The 20,617-nt window shown below is 57.3% G+C and overlaps 2 protein-coding genes across 6 annotated transcripts in view; one reads left to right on the forward strand and one right to left on the reverse strand.

The window, feature by feature from the left end:
- TMEM259 (transmembrane protein 259) overlaps positions 1-3,257 on the forward strand; it is a 52,819-nt gene extending 49,562 nt beyond the window's left edge. For 2 of the 4 annotated variants that reach the window (XM_007489383.3, XM_007489384.3), the window contains exon 11: positions 180-2,924. In XM_007489383.3, coding sequence (XP_007489445.2) covers positions 180-998 — 819 coding nt within the window. In that variant the 3' untranslated portion in view covers positions 999-2,924. Of the gene's footprint in view, positions 1-179; positions 2,925-2,966 lie in introns of those variants that run through there. The other 2 variants (XR_465844.3, XR_465845.3) reach the window with 2 other exon arrangements.
- On the reverse strand, positions 2,813-19,897 carry GRIN3B (glutamate ionotropic receptor NMDA type subunit 3B). Of its 2 annotated transcripts, XM_056822260.1 has the most exons (10): positions 19,280-19,897; positions 13,419-13,990; positions 11,242-11,775; positions 10,701-11,097; positions 10,467-10,612; positions 10,263-10,378; positions 7,333-7,484; positions 4,788-4,952; positions 4,440-4,519; positions 2,813-4,236 (listed from the first exon to the last, which is right to left on the reverse strand). In XM_056822260.1, the coding sequence occupies exons 1-10, from the start codon at positions 19,757-19,759 to the stop codon at positions 3,849-3,851; spliced, it is 3,030 nt and encodes a 1,009-aa protein (XP_056678238.1). In that variant the 5' UTR covers positions 19,760-19,897; the 3' UTR covers positions 2,813-3,848. The 2 variants fall into 2 exon arrangements, with proteins under 2 accessions (XP_056678238.1, XP_056678237.1); XM_056822259.1 differs by having other exon boundaries at positions 10,701-11,775.
- Positions 19,898-20,617: the final 720 nt, after the last annotated feature.

The following is a 20,617-nucleotide window of genomic DNA, read 5'->3' on the forward strand; positions in this document are numbered from 1 at the left end:
GAAGGTAGCCCAGGGGCCTATGCTGGCCTTGGCCTATGCTCATCAGGTGCTTGAAGGGCATCCGTGGGCCGGGCCTTCTGGCTTCCACCAGCTTTCCTCTTTTCCCAGGCCAGTGACAGCCCCACATGCTCTCATTTGGGGACTTAGCCTGATTCTCTTCCTCTTCCATCTCTTTGCAGCATTCCATGATCTACTTTTTCCATCACTTCGAGTTGCCAGCCATCCTCCAGCAGATCCGCATCCAGGAGATGTTGTTGCAGAACCAGCAAATTGGCCAGGGTACCCAGACAGCCCTGCAGGACAATCTCAACAATAACACAGCCGCCGCAGCTATGGCTCCTGGAAGCCCGGGGCCCTCCCTGCAGAGTGGGAGCAACAACCAGCCAGCCTCTGGGGATGGGCCTGGCCCTGCCTCTGCCTCTGTTGGGAGCGAACTGAACTGGATGGCTGAGACGGCCACTATCTTCACGGACCCTTCATTCCTCTCTGATTTGAGCGCCTCCCTTCTGGAGCAGAGAGCAGGACATGGAACCCTAGCCAATGGAAGTCCCCCCAGTGTCCCAGCTGCTACCACCTCCCCTGGCCTAGTGGCCCAAATCCGAGTTAGTGAGAGCCCTGGGGTCACCACCAGCTCCATCACCATTGAGGTGACATCAACAACTCTGGTCACCCCCCAGGCAGAAAGTACAACCCCTGAGCCTTCTGCCCACACCACTGGCGCCCCTGAGTCTCCCACCTCCCCTCCTACCCACACCACTGGCACCCCTGAACCAGCTGCCCCTCTTGCTGATCAGACTAGGGCTGGTTCACTCTCACTTGGTGGCCAGGACATTGTTGATGTCTCCGAGAGCAACCTCTCTGAGGTCCTTGCCCAAAACCCCACCTCAGACAAGTGTATGAGCTCAGATCAGACAACACAGGAGAGCCATCCCTGCTCCAAAGACAACGGTGCCCCCCAAAACATGCTTTCAGAAGCAGAATTCAGAAGCCCTTCTTGAGCACTTTTGCTGATCCTCGATAGGGCAGAGGGAATCTCTCTGCTCCTGTCAAACACTGGCTCTTTTTCTTCCCCAACCAGATTCAGATGAATTTTTAAAATTATTTTTAAATCCACCGAGTGAAGGCTGCTTCAGAGAGAGCAACCTTCCAGAAGCATGGGCCTTACTCACCGGGGGCAATTGTTCCCTGCTCTGTTTTCCCCCTGGGTCCCATGGGAAGATGTGTAACCTGGTCTCGGCAGTCTCCAGAACAGCTGGTTTCTTTGCCTAACTCCTGGCCTAAACCTATGGGCTTCCTTGCACCACTCTCCTTGGATTTCTTTCTCCTCTTCAAACTATTCTTCCCTTCATTGTCTGGGAGATGTGCTCCTGCCTCCCTTTGGGGGTGGGGCAGGCCTTGTGGGAGCCCTGGATAGCATCTTCCCCATCTCCTTGCTTTGTGCAAACATCCCGTTCTGGTGATTTTTGCCTCTTTTCTCCTAGAGCAATGAAGCCTTCACCACCAGAGTACTTTTTATTCCCTCTTTGACTGGAGGAGACACAGAGGGAAACCTCTCTGTTCCACCACTATTTGGAAATTGTTTGAATGGGGTTTTGTCCACCACCAAGTACTCACCGTATTCTCAATCCTCCAAGGCAGCAAGAGCTGGGGCTGTGGTGTGGGATTTAGAAAAGTGCCAAGGATGGGGAGAGGGAGCAGTTGGGAAGATGCTTCATGAAGGGAGCCAAAGCCTGTGTGGGGCAGGGTCCCTGGGCCCCAATTCAGCACATTCACTGGCCTGGTACAGAGCAACCATAGTGTCGGCAAGGAATTCCTTAGTTTTTGAAGGTCCCAGGAAAGAGGTGGAGAGAAGCAGCCCCTCCTACCCTCATGCTCCAGATTGACCCCCTTCCCTCTAAAGCCAGGTGAAGAGCAAGTAGTGATGATGTTGGTTGGCAGGAGGTTTGACTTCGGGGTGAGGTGCACATGGCAAGCAGGATGGAACAAAAGGCCCCCAGCTGGTGAAGCCCAGCCTTCAGCTGGCACTTGAGGGCCGCAGAAGAAAGAGGAGGGAGGCCTTCGTTGTGAAAGCTCACCGGACTCTTCCCTGTCCGTCCCTTCCCAGGAGTCTCTGCTTGGTGCTTGGAGTTCAGTGCCTTCTCTTGAGCCTGGAGGATTGCTTATTCTCCCTGCCTCCTAGCCATAGCCTGACTTTCCCACCAACTCTTGAGAAGGGCTGGGAGAATCCTATGGAGAGAGTGGCAGATGCAGTATAAGCCTGTGATTCTGCCCAGTGGAAAGCAGTGTGGTACCCATAGGCTACTTCTTCCTCTCTTGGTTGGTGAGGGGGCACCTGCTGTGCTCAGTGACTCAGGTGTTCCCCATACAGAGTGGTTGCTTCCTGGGAACTAACAGTGGACAGTTGAGGGGGATGATTGCCCTATGCTGCTTGAGGAGTGCGTATGGGCATGTGTGGATGTGCAGAACTCTGGGGAGAAGGCAGTCCCCGGATGTATAGAGCTGAGCCATACGTAAGCAACCTTGTTCATAGAAGACAGATTTTGACTTTAGATGGTCCCCACCCTGTACCCGCTTACCAAGCTGCACCTGGTGAGATGTGAGAACCCTTGGGGTCCCCAGCTCAGGAAATGGACATGAACAGTCACTGGGTCCCAGCCCCCACCAGTCAAAAGGAATATAAGATCTTGGGGAGTCGTGGCCAGTCTCTCAGCCCAAACCCCTCCTTTCGCTGCCACAAGCAGACTTGGACATCTGACTCGGTCTGCCTAGGCCATCGGGCTAGTTTGGAATGATGAGCCGGAGGCTGAGTGAATCAACCAAATCACTTGGTGAGGAATGAAGAATAAAAAATTCATTCCATTCTATTTAATTGTAATGTATAAAAATTGTGTTTGTATATATAATAAATAGTCTATCTAACAGTTGCTCTCTCTGATTTTCCTCCACTTCTTTCATTGACATCTCAGCAGATCAGAGCAAGCATTTCCCAGAAGTGAAGGGGCTGCCCTGACAGGAGTGCTCCACCCTTCTCAGCCGTCTTCCCAGCAGCTTGGAGGCCTTCCTCAGTGTCTCCCTTTGTTCCCAGTGCAGCCCTCTGGGCAGGCCTGTTTCTGGGGATGCCCTCTACAGCAATTCCTCATTGGCAGTGGCTTACAGTCTGCATCTGGCCTGCTTAACATCGGTATTTTCTCTCCAGACTCACATTTATGGTGTCTAAAATATTTTGAAAATTATTAAATTTTCTGCCAGCTCTTAAATCTAGGCTTGTGGAATGTATGTGGCCCCAGGATGAAGCTGCTGAGGTCCCTGGGGCCGAGGTGCCGACCTTTCCACCCCCAAGCTGACACTATGGTACAATGGAGGGAGAGGATGGAACTCATGCTTTCTCATCAACACGAAGCTTGTAGGCATGCAAGGGGATGATGCTTCAGGGAGCCGGTGCCCTTAGCCCACCGATGCCGGCTCCTCCCAGGATTCCCAACATGCAGTTGCTGCTGTCGCCAAGGGCCTGTAAGGGCTTTGTGCTCTAACCCTCCACCAATCCTGGCCAAAGGAGGTCTTAGGCTCTGGCTGCCTGGCCAACTGACACCAGAGGCCGGGCCCTTCCAGACTTGGAAATGGCCTCTAGTTTCAGAGGAGCCTGAGGGCAGCAGCTACTATATTGAATCTCAGGTCAAGCCAGGACTTAGGGTGCCCTGAAGGGGTGCGTGAAACTGGCTCGGAAAGCCTGGAGCCACAAAGCAAATGGGAGCTTGGTACTGCCACCACTCCCACTTGTGTGCCCAGGCCCGGGAGCTAGGTTCCAGTGCCACAGGAAGGCCAAGGGACTGGTGGGCGGTCAGGCATGGCTAGCTGTCCTCGCTGATCTCCTGGGGGGGCAGCAGTAGCCGGCTGCGGGGGGGCAGGTCCCTCCCAAGCAGGAGCACCAGCTCACTCTTCCTGAGCAAGGCAGCCCGGAGCTGCTCCCGCATGCCCTCGATTCGCTGCTCCAGGGCCTTCAGCTCGCTCTGGGTGGTTGTGGTTGTAGTGGCAGGGGCGGCAGCAGCAGCTGCCAGAGGAGGGGACTGTGGCCGTACTGCTTCCGGCTGCCCCACCGGCTGCTGCTGAGGCAGGCGCCCATTGGTGAGCTGCAGGTCAGGCCCCTCCATCCCTGGCTCCTGGAATCGGACCCTGCGCTCACCCTTCACCGCCGGCCTGAGGCTGTTCCTGCTGCTCTGCTGGCCGGGGGGGTTGCAGCTGGAACGAGGAAGAACCGCGTCACTGTCCTGCCCCCAGAAGTCACCATGGCCCAACTAGCTATGCGGCACCCGCCTTGGCCTTCCTCTTATCAGACTGCTGATCCCTCGCCCGCCCTTGAACCTCTCCCACTCCATGCTAACTCCACGAGGCCGTTCCTGATGCCCTCCTTCCCCCTCCAGATGGGGGCTCCCCAGTGTAACCTTGGCTCCGGCGCAGGCTCCGGCTCTGCCTTCTGGTTCTTCTGCTGCTCTAAGCTGGTGTTCAGAGCCCGATGGATTTTCTACCGGCCCGTGCAAAAGAGACAGGGATGGGGCTCTGCGCCAGCCCTCCGTCCCTTTGCCCACCCCCCACAGGACCCCGGAGTTCGGGGCACTAGCACGGGCACAAAGGAACCAAACTGCTTCTCGGGGGCCTTCGGGGAGGCTCCCCGGGTTCCCATCTGGTCGTTTACTGGAAAGCGGACATGTGAAGCGGAGCCCCCTGGAGGTCTCGGGAGAGAGCCTTGAGACGGGAGCCCTCCCCAGCCCCGCGATGCCCGAGCCCCTCACCTGGCTGGTGTGCAGCCAGTACTGCAGCTTGGCGTGCTTGCGGATCCGAGGCAGGACCAGGCGATAGAAAATGTGTTCCCCCAAAGAGGTGAGGAGGGAGCATCCGAGGCCCAGGCAGAGCAGCACGAAGAGCCCCGAGAAGTGGTAGATGCCCATCTGCAGAGTCTGAGGGAGCGATGGGTCTGTGTGGGTGAGCCCATCCATGGGCACGTCTGCCACAGCTTCACTCAGCCCTGGGGCTACGCGTGTGCGTGTGCGCACACCATCCGTGTGCTGCTCTTTTCCACCACTCGCCCCCTTCCGTGGAAAGGGCCAGAGCAGGGCCTCACCCACCGCATCATCAATTGGGCCCAAAACTCCGCAGAGGACCACTAGGGAAGGGACAGCGTCTAGTCCCAGCACCTGTGCGCCACGCACAGCAAGATCTCATTTTATCCTCACACCAACGGTCATCCCCATTTGACAATTAGGAAGACTGTGAAAGGCACAGAGCTTCAGCAACTTGCCCAGGGCCACACAGCCAGTCTCTTAGACTGGATTTGAACCCAAGACTTCCCGACTCCAGCCCCAAAACGCTATGCCACCTAGTTATGAAAAGTCCCACATTTAGGTTCAAAAAATTAAGCCTCACACAATTTACCAGGGTGGGATGGGGGCAGGGAGAAATGGGACTAGACCTCAGTGAAGAGCATCTGGGAATCCGCGAGGCACGAGCTTCCTTAATCATCAGGGTGATGTGCTAGTCAAAAAGGCTCACATGATCTTTTAAGATCTTGAAAAAAGATCCTGAAAAGCATTGTTGGGGCAGCGAGGCAGCACAGCAGATAGAGCGCCAGGCTTGGAATCTGGAGGGCCTGGGTTCAAATCAGTCCTCAGACATTTCCCAGCTGTGTGTGACCCTGAACAAGCCACTTAATTCCAGTTGCCTAGCCTTTAATACTACTGACTTAGAAATGATACTAAGATAGAAGGTAAGGGGGGTGGGAAGAGAGGGAGAAAGAGGGAGGGGGAGAGAGGAAGAAAAAGAAAAAAGGAAGGGAAGAAGGAAAAGAGGAGGGAGGAAGGAAAAGAAAGAAGGAAGGAAGGAAAAGAAAGAAGAGGGAGGAAATAAGGAAGGAAAAGAAGATGGAGGAAGGAAGGAAAAGGAAGAGGGAGGAAAGAGGAAGGAAGGGAAGAAGAAGGAAAAGGGGAGGAAGAGAAAGAAGAGGGAGGAAGGAAAAGAAATGAGGGAGGAGAGAAAGAGAGAAAAAGAAGAGGAAGGGGAAGGAAAGAAGGAAGAAAGAGGGAGGAAGACTGAGCCCAGAACACAGCAGTGTGGGAGTGACAGTTAGTCCCTCTGTACTCTGTCCTAGTGAGACCCCCTGGGTTGAGTTTTGGTCCAGGAGATAAGCTAGAAGGTGCCAGGATGGTGAGGGAGCAGGAGACAGTTTCAATCTTAAGAGTGCTTAGAGGCACCAGAAAAGGGAGTGGGAGAGACTAGATGCTTGCCATGAGCTCTCAAGGGGCAGAGCTCTGGATGCCCGACTGCTAACAGTCTCTGAGTAAATGCTGGCTGCCTGGATGGGGGAGGAGGGCAGCCTGAGAGTGACAGCTGTCAAAGACCTGGAGAGAGTATTGGTGGGAGTCTGCATGGCTCCAGGAGACAAAACTAGGTCCAAGAAGTCTCGGGGGGGGGGGGGGGAGGGCAGATTTCAACTTGGTACAAGAAAAAAAATTCCTTAATTTGCCTAATAATCCAAAAATGGGGTTCAGTGCCTTGATGGCTGAGGATGAGGAATTTGGGGATACCAGAGTGGGGACACCTACTAGGGTATGGGTTGGTCTGGATACTCTCGGGGATCCCTTCCTGGAGCCCTAAAATTTTGTGATGGGGTGAGGGAGCCCCTCTCAGTTTCCCACGCTATGATTTTCCCATCCTTCTCTGCTTCCCCAGGAAGGATGGAACTCAGAGCACCTCTTTCCCCATCCCAGCCCCCCTTTGCCATCCTCTAGCCAGCCTTTCTGGCTCCTCCGTGAAATGGGGGCTCCCAGTGACTGCAGAAAGTGCTCTGATATCTAAGCAAGTGCCAGGCAGCTGAATGAGGAAGGACCGCAGGATGGCTCCATCGGCTCCAGCCCCCAATTCATCCAGACCTCCAGAGGCCACCCCGCTGACCCCCTGGGTTTTTCCTGACATCAGGCCTGTGGCCACCTCTCCGCAACTTCATCCTCTCGTCCCATATTTACCCCTCTTGGAGATGAGGCGCCCAACAAGGATGTATTATAAACCAGGCACTGAAAGGCAAAGTGATGCCCGTCTTCGTGGCTCCCTCTTCCCTCCAGGCTAAGCATTCCCACTTGTGCTGAGCTACAGAGCATTTATTAAGCACCTACTATGTGCCGGGTCTGGAGTCAGGAAGACTCATCTTCCCGAGTTCAAATCCAGCCTCAGATACTAACTAGTTGTGTGACCCTGGGCAAGTCACCTCCACCTGGGCCCAAGGCTCGCTCGTCCTTCCATACCTTAAGCCGAAGCTCGGGCCAAGAAAAATCACTATTCGCTCACCTCCGTGACAGCGATGACCCTCTTGCCACAGGGCACCATCTTGTACCACTTGTCGTGCAGCAGATCGATGAACCCCGAAGACTTGTAGCGACTGATAAACTCGGACAGGTTGGAGGTGAGCGGCGAGTTCCGAGGCAGCCCAATCCCGTAGCCTGCGGACAGGACGCAGGGTCTTCCTCAGCCCATGGGGCACAGTTTGAGTTCCGGGGCCTCCAGACTTCAGGGGAGAAGGGCCGGCTAGGAGCCCCCGGAGGCCAAGGACTGCGCCCAGCCTCCGTCTCTCTCCGCCTCCCTTCCAGCCTCTCTCATACCAGGGACCAAGATCATCGGCCAGGACGTCTCTGGTGACCACCAGCCCTGGCTGACCGGCTGTCCCTGGCGCCCCGGCCCCGTGGAGAAAGCCTGACTCCTCGGCCGGCCCCCGGAGCCGCCAGGGTCTGCCTTCCAATGGGTTCCATCCTTGCTCGTTTCTCCCTCTCTGCCAACTGGTAGCCCCTGCCTGGACCAACCTCTTCACTCCCTCTCGCTTACCCAGCCTGCCTTGTCTGTTCTGGCAAGCCCAAGTCCCGGCTCCTCTGCAACGCAGCTCACAGCCATCCCATCATCCTCACTGTCTGTGCCGGCTCTGACAAGCTGTGTTCTGGCACCATGCTCCAGGGGGCCCCCAACCCCGACATTCCACAATCTAAGGGACCCCCCAGCTCTGAGAGTCTAAGGCCCCCCAGCTCTGGCGCTCTCTAAGGCCCCCCCAGCTCTGGCGCTCTCTAAGCTCCCCCCCCCAGCTCTGGCGCTCTCTAAGCTCCCCCCCAGCTCTGGCACTCTCTAAGGCCCCCCCCAGCTCTGACGCTCTCTAAGGCCCCCCCAGCTCTGGCACTCTCTAAGGCCCCCCCAGCTCTGACGCTCTCTAAGGCCCCCCCCAGCTCTGGCACTCTCTAAGGCCCCCCCCAGCTCTGGCACTCTCTAAGGCCCACCCCCAGCTCTGATGCTCTCTAAGGCCCCCCCAGCTCTGGCACTCTCTAAGCTCCCCCCCCAGCTCTGGCACTCTCTAAGCTCCCCCCCCAGCTCTGACGCTCTCTAAGCTCCCCCCCCAGCTCTGGCACTCTCTAAGGCCCCCCCCAGCTCTGACGCTCTCTAAGGCCCCCCCAGCTCTGGCGCTCTCTAAGCTCCCCCCCCAGCTCTGGCGCTCTCTAAGGCCCCCCCCAGCTCTGGCGCTCTCTAAGGCCCCCCCAGTTCTGGCACTCTCTAAGCTCCCCCCCCAGCTCTGGAGCTCTCTAAGGCCCACCCAGCTCTGGCACTCTCTAAGCTCCCCCCCCCAGCTCTGGCACTCTCTAAGGCCCACCCCCAGCTCTGACGCTCTCTAAGGCCCCCCCAGCTCTGGCGCTCTCTAAGGCCCCCCCCAGCTCTGGCGCTCTCTAAGGCCCACCCCCAGCTCTGACGCTCTCTAAGGCCCCCCCAGCTCTGGCGCTCTCTAAGGCCCCCCAGCTCTGGCGCTCTCTAAGGCCCCCCCAGCTCTGGCGCTCTCTAAGGCCCCCCCAGTTCTGGCACTCTCTAAGCTCCCCCCCCAGCTCTGGCGCTCTCTAAGGCCCCCCCCAGCTCTGGCGCTCTCTAAGGCCCCCCCAGTTCTGGCACTCTCTAAGCTCCCCCCCCCAGCTCTGGCGCTCTCTAAGGCCCCCCAGCTCTGGCGCTCTCTAAGCTCCCCCCCCAGCTCTGGCGCTCTCTAAGGCCCCCCCAGCTCTGGCGCTCTCTAAGGCCCCCCCCAGCTCTGGCGCTCTCTAAGGCCCCCCCAGTTCTGGCACTCTCTAAGCTCCCCCCCCCAGCTCTGGCGCTCTCTAAGGCCCCCCAGCTCTGGCGCTCTCTAAGGCCCCCCAGCTCTGGCGCTCTCTAAGGCCCCCCAGCTCTGGCGCTCTCTAAGGCCCCCCAGCTCTGGCGCTCTCTAAGGCCCCCCAGCTCTGGCGCTCTCTAAGGCCCCCCCCAGCTCTGGTGCTCTCTAAGCCCCCCCCCCAGCTCTGGCGCTCTCTAAGGCCCCCCCCAGCTCTGGTGCTCTCTAAGCCCCCCCCCCCAGCTCTGGCGCTCTCTAAGCTCCCCCCCCCAGCTCTGGCGCTCTCTAGGGCCCCCCCAGCTCTGGCGCTCTCTAAGGCCCCCCAGCTCTGGCGCTCTCTAAGGCCCCCCAGCTCTGGCGCTCTCTAAGGCCCCCCAGCTCTGGTGCTCTCTAAGCTCCCCCCCCCAGCTCTGGCGCTCTCTAAGCTCCCCCCCCAGCTCTGGCGCTCTCTAAGCTCCCCCCCCCAGCTCTGGCGCTCTCTAAGGCCCCCCCCCAGCTCTGGCGCTCTCTAGGGCCCCCCCAGCTCTGGTGCTCTCTAAGCCCCCCCCCAGCTCTGGCGCTCTCTAAGGCCCCCCCCAGCTCTGGTGCTCTCTAAGCCCCCCCCCCAGCTCTGGCGCTCTCTAAGGCCCCCCCAGCTCTGACGCTCTCTAAGGCCCCCCCAGCTCTGGCACTCTCTAAGCTCCCCCCCCAGCTCTGGCATTCTCTAAGGCCCCCCCCAGCTCTGACGCTCTCTAAGCTCCCCCCCAGCTCTGGCGCTCTCTAAGGCCCCCCAGCTCTGGCGCTCTCTAAGGCTCCCCCCCAGCTCTGACGCTCTCTAAGCTCCCCCCCCAGCTCTGGCGCTCTCTAAGCTCCCCCCCCAGCTCTGGCGCTCTCTAAGCTCCCCCCCCAGCTCTGGCGCTCTCTAAGCTCCCCCCCCCCCAGCTCTGGCGCTCTCTAAGGCCCCCCCAGCTCTGGCACTCTCTAAGCCCCCCCCCCCAGCTCTGGCGCTGGTCCTTCCAGCTGGGACCTCCTTTGCTCCTCTGGAGCCTGCCGGCTGTGGCTCTCCTAAAGGGCCAGGAGGCATGAGGCAGCAGGGCTTGAGGCCGCCCCCTGGCCAGGCTTCCTGGCTCACCTTCGATGGCAAAGGGCTTGCCCACGGTGAGCAGTTTGCAGTCGGCGTCGATGGAGACCTCGTAGTCCAGCAGCGACTTGTCCATGATGAAGGCGTTGAGCTTTGGAGGGTCCGTCCTGGGCCAGAAGGAGATGCCCAGCGGCGGGCGGGGAGCTCAGCGCAGCCCGGGCCCCCCCCGCCCCCGCCCGTGGCCCCGGGCCTCACGTGAGCATGGCGACCCCGTCGGGCGTGGTGGGCACGTTGTGCCTGCGCATGTACTCGGCCATCTCCGGGAAGCTTTTCTTGATGTAGGCCTCGGCGCTGCTCTCCCACACGGTGCCAAAGCGAAAGCCTTGAGATGGATGGTGCAGCTGGGGAGAGGAGGCACCTGCCTGAAGGGGGCGCCCGAGCCCGGCCGCCCCCTCCCCCCACAGTCCCCCCTCCCCCGCCCTGGGCCACCTTGGGGTCGTGGATCCCCGACAGCTCCTCGAAGGTCTTCTCCCCGACCATGACGGCGGCCAGGTTGGCCGTGTAGCTGGAGAGCACGAGGAGGCCGAAGATGGCCCACAGGTTCATGAGGAAGCGGCCCGTGGGGCACTTGGGCGTCTTGCTGGACACGGTGCGGCCGAAGAGGATGGCGTAGCAGAGGTTGAGGGCGGACGAGTAGGAGAAGACCTTGAGCCGGTTGCGGCCGTGCGGCGTCATGCCGTAGGGGCTGCGCCACTCGTACAGCGTGAGGAAGAGGGCGGTCAGGTGCAGGGCCACGAAGACGCCCACCCACATGGTCCAGTGCAGGGGCCACATGAAGGCGCCGATGGGGGAGGCCGTGTCGCGCGTGCGCACCAGGATGCCCAGGCTGGTGGAGAAGAAGGGGCTGGTGAAGTCGATGACCTGGCTGCGCGCCGAGTTGATGCTGAAGCTGGTGACGGCCATGTGGGCGGTGCCCGCCAGGAGGTCCCCCACCAGGCCGGTCCAGCGGCCGTCGCGCCAGGCGCCGTACTTGCCGTCCCCCACGATGTACAGCTCGAAGGCGAAGGACAGGTCCTCCGCCAGCTGCTCCAGCAGGTCGATGCAGTATCCGTAGCAGCACTTGCGCAGGTCGCGGGGCACCGAGCCGTTGCCCGGCTCGTCCAGGGCGGCGAAGAGCTCCCCCAGGACGGCGGAGTCGTTCGTGCCCGGGTCCAGGCACAGCTGGCCGGCGGGGCAGTGGCCGTCCTCATCCACCTCGCGGGTGAACACGAACGGGTGCTCCACCAGGGTGACCACCCGCAGCTTCTGAGGCCCGACTTCATTCTCCAGCAGAGGGGAGCGCGGGGGCATCCGCCCGCCGAGCCCCCCCGCTCCCGGCCACACGCCCCCCGCCGCCGGCTCCAGACGCCCGTCCTGCCAGTGGCCCACCGTCACCCAGGCGGGGGCGCCTCGAGGGTCCCGCAGGAGGCTCCACACCTGAAAATGGTGCTGGATGTGAACCTGGGAGGTAGCCGTCACCCACATGTGACCCGTCCGGCCGTGGAAGGAGGCGTTGGCCAGGAACCTGTAGGTGGGGGGCAAAAAGGATCTGTTAGGCCTTGGGGCTTCTGGGGGGGACCAGGACCCCCAAGTCTAGTCTCTGTCCTCATGCCCTGGTGGGCCCTATAAAGCAGGATGTCATTGGGGAAAAGGCACCAAACCTCCTAGACCAAAGAGACCTGGGCTTAAGGCTTGGTTTTAGCCATTTGCTAGCTGGGTGGCCTTCGGCAAGTCCCTTACCCTTTGGGAACCTCCGGGAGAGGCCCCCAGATTCCAGAGCGGGAAGGGACCTCCCTCAGAGGCCATCTCAGCCTTCAACCCCTTCCTGTTACAGACGACCAAGCAGACCCGAGACAGCCTTGGAACCCAGGGCCTCTGACACCATTTACTGGCACAGGTGGCTGAACCACAATTCACAATTTCACAGGAGAGTTTTAGATGATTCAGAGCGAGGGAAGTCCTTTGGGATCATCTGGTGTCTCCCTACTTCCCTTCTCCTCTGCTCACCCCATAGCCACCCCTTTTTTATAGATTCGGAGACACTCAGATCTGAGAGAAACCTCAGAGATATCTAGTCCAAGCCCCATTGGAAAAGGAATCTTTGTACACCAGGCCAACAAGTGGTCACCTAGCCTGTGCCGAAAGAGCTCCAAGGAGGGAGATGCTACCCACCCCCCCTAAAGGACAGCTCTCAGGGTTAGGGAGTTCCTTCTTCCAAATCCATCTAAATCTGCCTATTTGGGGGCAGCCTAGTGGCTCAGTGGATGGAAGACCAGGCCTAAAGTTGGGAGGTCCAGGGTTCAAATCTAGCCTCAGACACTTCTTTGCTGTATGACCCTGGGCAAGTCACTTAACCCCCATTGCCTAGCCTTTACAACTCTTCTGCCCTGGAACCAATGCACAGTATTAATTCTAAGATGGAAAATAAACAAGTAAATAAATCAATAAATCTGCCTCTTTGCAATTTCCTTCACTGCTCCCATTTCTGAGGCCAAGCAAGTTAAGGCTGAAAGCCCATACCCAGAGAGGATGTTGTTCCCCTCCCCTCATCCCATCTCCAGGCTCTCTTCTGGAGGCAGAACATCCCCAGCTGCTTCAGCCAGGGATGGCTTCTGGATCTCTCATCCTTCCTCTCACCCTGGACCATATGCAGCATCAGGAGCTTCCTGTGGGACCTGGTGAGTGCTCAGCCTAGATCATGAGGGACATGCTGAAGTTCATTAATATCCTTTCTAAAATGTGTCTCCTAGGGGCAGCTGGGTGGCTTAGTGGATTGAGAGCCCAAATCAGAGACAGGAGGTCCTAGCCTCTGACACTTCCTAGCTGTGTGATCCTGAGCGCCTTGGAACCAATACACAGTATGGGTTGTAAGACAGAAGGTGAGGGTTTTTATTTTTTTTAATTAAAAAAAAAATAAAATTTGTCTCCCACAACTGAACACAACACTCTAGAAGGATCTAACCAGTGCTTCTGCCCCCCTCTGACCTGGGCATTCAATGCTTCTCTTTACAGAAGAAAATCCTTTATCTTGGAAAAGTGGGAAGTGATTTCCTCAAAAGTCTCTTAGCTGGTAAATGTCAAGATTTGAATCCAGGTCCACAATACAATATGCTGACTGTCCATGACCCTGGGTTCTGAGGGGGCATTTGGGGAGCAAGAGATACTTACCCAGCCAGACGCCTGCCCCAGGACTCAGGCCTTGACAGTCGAGGGCTGGTACAGCTGACTACTGAGGGAGAGAGGATCTGTTCAGGGTGGGCATGGACAGCCCTGCCCACTGCCTGGACCACCAGCCCTGCAGCATCCTGGGTGAGATCCTCCAGGAGGGGCTGGCTCTCCCCACCAAAGGCCAGTAATCCTGGGGGCAAGCCTTGAATGGGCAATTCCCTGGCCTCCAGTGGGGTGCCCAGGAGCCATCTGGGCCCAGGGGGGGCGGCGGCCAGCACTTGAAGGGCACGGTTGGCATCACAGCCAAACAGGATGGCAGCTGTAACCGGGGGAGGCTCCCCGGCCAGTGCCTGCAGGCGGGCCAGGGCTCCAGGCAACCGGCTCAGCTCCAGGGTCATCTGTGGTGCCAGCCCCGTGCGCTGGGTCCAGAAGTCCGAGAAGCTCCCGGGATCACGGATGCGGCACAGGACCAGAGCGATGTCCTTCCAGGCATGGGCGCGAAGCACAGAGGAGAGCACGTCCACCAGCGTCTCCAGGGGGTTGGCCCAGTCCAGCTGCAGATGGAACGGATTCTAGGGAACAGGGAAGGAAGGAGAGAAAGCCTGTGGACCTGGGAGTCAGAGACCATGAGTTCTAGACCCCATGCTAAACTGACTCAATGGGAGAGGGGCAAGGAAAGTTGGGGGAATGGTCACCCCAGGACTCCCACCAGCGATGCTTGGCTGTGTGTCAGGAAAGAAAGTCCTTCCAACTCTGAACCTCATTTTTTTCCTCAGAAAAATGAGGGAACAAGATTACTTCTAAGGCTCCTCTTTCTAACTTTGCCATTCTCTGTTGACAAAATAGCCTGAAAAGGACCTCAGGGAGGCATCTAACCCCATCTGACCATCAAACATACAATCTGCTTTGAGACCTGCTCCGATGGGGAGCTCACTCCCCACAGAGGTAGCATTCTACCTTTGGATAGTTTCTACAACTGTTAGGAAGTTATTCCTGAGCTCCAACCCAAACCTTCCTCTCTGAAGATTCCACCCATGGATCTCTGGCCTGGAGGAGCTTCCCCCTCCTAATACATTCTGGGAGTTGAGATATAGCCTTGGGGAAGTCAGACACAAAGCAGAGGGTGATGGGGGCAGAGGCGCAAGCACCAACACCTTCAGGTGGGAGGGTCAGAGTAGACCTCATGAAAGAGGTGAAAGGAAGGGAGAGGAGAGGAGGCAAGCGTGTGGGTGTCACTTCCCCAGTTGTCCAGATCCAAGAGAAGGCAGGATAAGAATGAGAGACTGGGAGGGGCCCAATTAGGCCCAAACCCAGAAAGCCAGAAGGGGAGCCAGGAAAAAGAGAGGGCAAAGCTGGGCTCTGAATAGAAGCAGCTCTGTGTTAGAGGCAAAACTGAGAGGAGGAGGCACATGGCCAGACTTGGGTCTTGGGAAGATTATTTTGTGTATAGGAGATTTGGTTGGTGCCTTTAGTGTTGGAAAAGGAAGAGGCTGGAAACAGAGACCAACTAGGGATGATGGTGCTAATCCAGGCAGGTTTTTTTAATAAACTAAAATAGGAAAAAAAAGAAAAAGAAAAAAGACAACCCTAGGGTGACATCGAGAAGTGGAGAAAAGGAGCCAGAGTCAAGAGTGGCAGTTAGGTGGCACAGTGGATAGAGTGCTAGCCTGGAGTCAGGAAGACTCATCTTTGTGAGTTCAAGTCTGACCTTAAATGCTTAGCAGCTGTGTCACCCTGGGCAAGTCACTTACCTCTGTTTTGTGTGTGTGTGTGTCTTTCTGTCTGTCTGTGTGAGACAGAAAGAAGGGGAAGGGGGGCAACTGGATAGCTCAGTGGATTGAGAGCCAGTCCTAGAGATGGAAGGTCCTGGGTTCAAATCTGACCTCAGACACTTCCCAGCTGTGTGACCTTGGGCAAGTCACTTGACCCCCATTGCCTAGCCCTTACCACTCTTCTGCCTTGGAGCCAATACACAGTATTGACTCCAAGATGGAAGGTAAGGGAAAGAAAGAAAGAAAGAAAGAAAGAAAGAAAGAAAGAAAGAAAGAAAGAAAGAAAGAAAGAAAGAAAGAAAGAAAGAAAGAAAGAAAGAAAGAAAGAAAGAAAGAAAGAAAGAAAGAAAGAAAGAAAGAAAGAAAGAAAGAAAGAAAGAAAGAAAGAAAGAAAGAAAGAAAGAAAGAAAGAAAGAAAGAAAGAAAGAAAGAAAGAAAGAAAGAAAGAAAGAAAGAAAGAAAGAAAGAAAGAAAGAAAGAAAGAAAGAAAGAAAGAAAGAAAGGGAGAGGGAGGGGGAGAGAGAGAGAGAGAGAGAGAGAGAGAGAGAGAGAGAGAGAGAGAGAGAGAGAGAGAGAGAGAGAGAGAGAGAAGGAAGGAGGCAGAGGGAAAGAATGAGAAAAGGAGAGACAGAGTCAATATTCAAAAATTTTAAACCTTGCAAATTCATTAGATATGGAGGAGAGGGTGGGGAAGGGCAGAGTAAATGAGGAGTAGAAAATGTTATTCAGGTTTTGGCCTGGATGGCTGAGATGGTGGTACTCTAATATGGCTGCCATTCTAGCACCTATTATGTAGATTACTGTAATAGCTTCCTAAAATCTGACTATCACTCCCCTGCTCCAGAACCTCCAGTGGCTCCCACCTAATACTAAATACCAACTCCCCTGATGCTTAGAGCCCTTTAAAGTCTGAGGGCTCCAGTCTACTTTTTTTCATATGAATTTGCTATCTCCCCCTTTCTATACTCTATTCCAGCTAAATGGATAGCATGGCTACTCCCCAGTGCACAACATTCCTGCCCCCATCTCCTATCCTTTATGGAAACTGTCTCCATTTGGGCTTCCTGCTCCAGCCTGCCTGCCCAAATAGCTGCCAAAGTAATTTCCAATAAGTACCAACTAATGATTCTCCCATTCAACAGACCTTGATGGCTCCCTACTACCTACAGAAGCAAATATAAGCTCCTCTCTTTACCTTTTAGAGTGTAAATCACAACCTATCCTCAGTCAAGCTTTGAGGCCTCCCCTTTCCCACATCCAGCCACAGTGGCCATCTCTCTCTTTCTTCTTCTATTTTTTATTCTTTTTCTATTTTTTAAACCCTCATCTTCTGTCTTAGAATTAATACTGTGGCTATCAGTTCCAAGGCAGAAGAGTGCTAAGAGCTAGGCAATGAGGGTGAGGTGACTTGCCCAGAGTAATGTAGCTAGGAAGTGTCTGAGGCCACATTTGAACCCAGGACTTGCCATCTCCAGGCCCAGCTCTCTATCCCTTGAGCCACCTCGATGTCCTGGGCCACCTCTCTTCCAGGGCCCAGCCTCCTCTCCTCAACTCCACCTCATAGAATCTCTCCCTTCTTCGGAGACTCGCCTCCAACATCACCTTCTCCAGGAAGCCTTTCCTGATTCCCCTCCAACTGTCAGTGCCCATCCTCCCTAACTGGCTTCTATCAGTTTGGTATTTCTATCCTACAGGGTGTGATTCCCTGCCCCATGTCCCCATCCCACGAGAATATAAGTTCCTCAAGGGCAAAGCTTGTTTCAGGAAAGTATTTAATAAATGTTCCTTGATACTAATACACTGTTGGTAGAATTGCAAACTGATCCAAACATTTGGAGAGCAATTTGGAATTATGCCTAGAGTTATAAAACTGTGTATACCCCTAGAATATATATATATATCTATATATATCCAACATATATATATACATATATATATATATACCACATATACTCTATATACATAAAGAGTGTATGTATACCTTCCCAAGGAGTTAGGGGAAAAGAAAAAGAGCCTATATATGTTTTCAAGATATAACAGAAGGAGCAGCTGGGTAGTTCAGTGGATGGAGAGCCAGGTCTGGAGACAGGAGGTCCTGGGTTCAAATATGGCCTCAGACACTTCCCAGCTGTGTGACCCTGAGCAAGTCACTTAACCCCTCTTGACTAGCCTTTACTGTTCTGCCTTGGAACTGACACACAGTATTGATTGTAAGACAGAAGGTAAAGGTTTAAAAAAAAAAGGTATAACTGCAGCCCTCTTTGTTGTAGCAAAAAACTGGAAATGGAGGGGTTGCCCATCAATTTTCAAATGACGGCTTATGATCGTGCTGGAATACCATCACGCTGTGGGATCATTTCTTAAAACCTCGGAAAGCCCTCCATGAAGTCAGGAAGACTGAAAAAGGTGGAACCAAGAGAACTTTCTCTAGAGTGACAGAATTAATTTTGGAAGAATGACTGGTGGACGTCCACCTCCAGAGAAGAAACTGAAAACCAGAAACTCTCCAGGCATGCCTTTTTGTGGGGTGATACCTTCTGGGGTACAGACGGGAGGGAGGGACAGTTAGGAATAAATGATATTAAATGAATTTTTTTAAACATAAATACGAAAAAAGCAAAGAAATGCCCTTCCCTTTATCGTTGAGTGTTGGATCACTGAGATCTGATCTCAGGGTGCCATTTGGGGTGCTGTCTGGCAGAGGGCGACAGAGAACAAGGCTCCAAGCCCCCAAAGAGGAAGCCAGGAGTTGTGAAGGTGGGATCCAAGGACAGAATGTTAAGAGGGTCCCCTCTCCCAGCCCAGGAGTCTGCCTTGATTCTTGGGGGGTCCCAAGTAGATCCTGCGGCTATCCCTCTCCCTTATCATCCCAAGACCAGCCAGCCTGAGACCAAGACTCTTCCCTGTCCAGAGCTCCCAGGCCCCCAGGAAGGCCCTGGCACCCCAAGATCTACCTGAGGTCTCCCCCACCTCTTCCTTTTCCCTCCCAGTCCCTGCCTCTGTCAGAACCTTTAGAGGCCCCTTAGCGCTGCTTCCTTGTTCCCTAGGTCTCTCCAGTCCTTCTCACCCACTCCTCCCCTGCTCCCACCACCTCCGTGGGGCCCTCCAGGAAGTTCTTCTCAGGCCAGGGGCTGGGGATGTCCTCTTCAGACTCTACCTTCTCCCCTTGCCTCAGGGCCCTCTCCCCAAATCCGGGATTCCCAAGTCTCCCCTCTCTCTCCCATGGTAGCAGTAGCACCCTAAAGGTAGGAGGGCCCCAAGGCAAGGCTGGAGGACAATGGGGGCTCCAAAGCAGGGGTGAAGGCTTAGGAGGGGGCCTGGGGTCTCCAAGGAAGCCAGTGGGAAGGTCTAGGGTGGAGCAGGCCTGGAAAAAGATAGGGGAAAGCCCGCTAGGAATGGAGGCCAAGTCCTGGGGTTGTGAAGGGAATTGGGGAGGTGTTCCAGAGGTGAAGACTGGGCTGGGGAGAGGGGGCCTGGCACCTCGGAATCAAGGCAGCAGAAGGCATGCACCAGGGTTACCCTAAGGGCTGACCTCGAGACTCCTGGTGGAGATGGGAGTGGTAATGGGGGATCAGAAGGGCCGGCCCCATGGAGGGGTGGCAGGCTGTGAGCCTTGAGAAGAGCCTGATCTCCTGGGAGCTTGCCAGGGACGGTGGGAGGGGATATGGGGCAACAGAATTCCCGGAGCTCCCCGGTGGGGAGAAGGGGAATGAGTAAGTGCTAGGTGCAGTCTGGGGAAAGAAGGCACCCCAACGTTGGGCTGAGGGGCTCGGTGTCCCAAGAAAGAGGTGCGGTCAGGGAAGTCTCCCTGAGGACCGGGATGGAAAGCAGTGGGATGCGATCTAGGGGTTCCTCAAGTCAAGGATGGAAGCCCGGGAGTCCCAGGAAGGAGGTACAGTCCTTGAAAACGGGGGTGGGGGTGGGCAATGAAGGGGGAGGGGGGGTCTCCCTGAGGCAAGGCTGGGAGTCTCGATAAGGGAGAGCCCGGGCGTCTGTGGCCACTGGGGAGTCTGCAGGTCTGTGCGGGGAGCTGGGGCGCCAGGCCGAGGGCTCCCCGCCGAGATGATGGGGTCGGGGGAGGGGGCGTACCGGCGTGGCGGGCGGCAGGCGCGCGTCCAGCTGCAGCAGGCTCAGCACGGGGGTCTCCAGGCTGGCGGCCAGGAAGTGAAGCTGCAGCAGCTCGGGCCGGGACTCAGGGAAGGCCAGCAGTGCGGCCAGCCCCGGCCGAGCCAGCAGGCGGCACAGCCAGGCAGCCAGCGAGGCGGGGTCCCGGGCGGGGGGCGCGGGGGCCTCCAGCTCCAGCTCTGGCCCCAGCTCCAGCCCCAGCTCCAGCCCCGGCTCGGGCCCCCACGCGCCCTCCGAGATGGCCCGGGCTAGGGCGCGCCGCACACGGCGCTGCAGGGCCGCCGCCCGGGGCAGAAGGGCGCCCAGGCGCAGCGGGCCCCCGAGCTGCGCGCCCTGGGGACAGGGCTGCGGGTGGCCCAGTCCCGGCCCCGGCCCCAGCCCCGGCCCCAGCCCCGGCCACAGCCACAGCCACAGGCAGAGGCGAAGCGCGGCCACAAACTCCATGGGAAACTTCGGGGCTCGGAGAGAGCGCCCCGGGAAAGAGGGACGGAAGGCACCGGGAGGGCGGGAGCGGGGCGGGGCGGCGCCAGAGCGGGCACCCAGAGCCACGTGCCCCCGGGCCCGCCCTCCAGGAGTCGCCAGAGATCACCCCCGACGAGCCGCCGCCTCCCCACAACCCCCCTGACACCCGCTGAGCTCTGTGCTCCCCGAGCGGGGACTCCCGAGATCTCCGCGCCGAGTTCGGGAGGAACCTGAGGTGGGGAGACTTCGCCCTGAGCTGCACCCGGGGACTCCCCCGGCCTGGCCCCGTTCCCCACCCCCAACAAGTGTCCCCTTCTCCTCCGGCGCCCAAGGCTGGCTATTCGCTCCTCTGCGGAAGAGCTTTCCCCAAATCCAGCCCCGGGAGAGAAGCAGCGAAAGCACCGGGAGGGCGGGAGTCGGGCGCCTCTCCGCTCCTGCCAACCGCGGCTCCCACCTCTGCCCCCGGGGGCCAAGCGGGGCTAGCCTAGTTCAGCGGCATTGACTCCGCCAGGCACTCCTCTTCCCACGCCTCCCCCCCTCACCGTCCTACGGAGCTTTCTCGGAGGGCCCGTGGGTCCGCGCAACGTAGTGCACGTCCGTGACCCCTCGGGAAGGAACGCTTGCCCCAGGGCACCCCACTCTCCCATCCCACCTCTCCCATTATGGCCGGGCAAACCCAACCGAGAGCGGAGCGACCCAGGAGAAGGGGGGGGGTGCAAAGGGGGCGGGGGGGGGGAGGAAGCGAGATTCGGAGATACGTCCTCCCCCTCCCCCCAGAGCCGGGACAGGAACTGGCTCCTAGGCCAAGCCCTTCACCCGTAGGAGACCGGCAGCCCTTCA

The sequence above is a fragment of the Monodelphis domestica genome, chromosome 3 (assembly GCF_027887165.1).
Source record: "Monodelphis domestica isolate mMonDom1 chromosome 3, mMonDom1.pri, whole genome shotgun sequence".
Classification (NCBI taxonomy): domain Eukaryota; kingdom Metazoa; phylum Chordata; class Mammalia; order Didelphimorphia; family Didelphidae; genus Monodelphis; species Monodelphis domestica.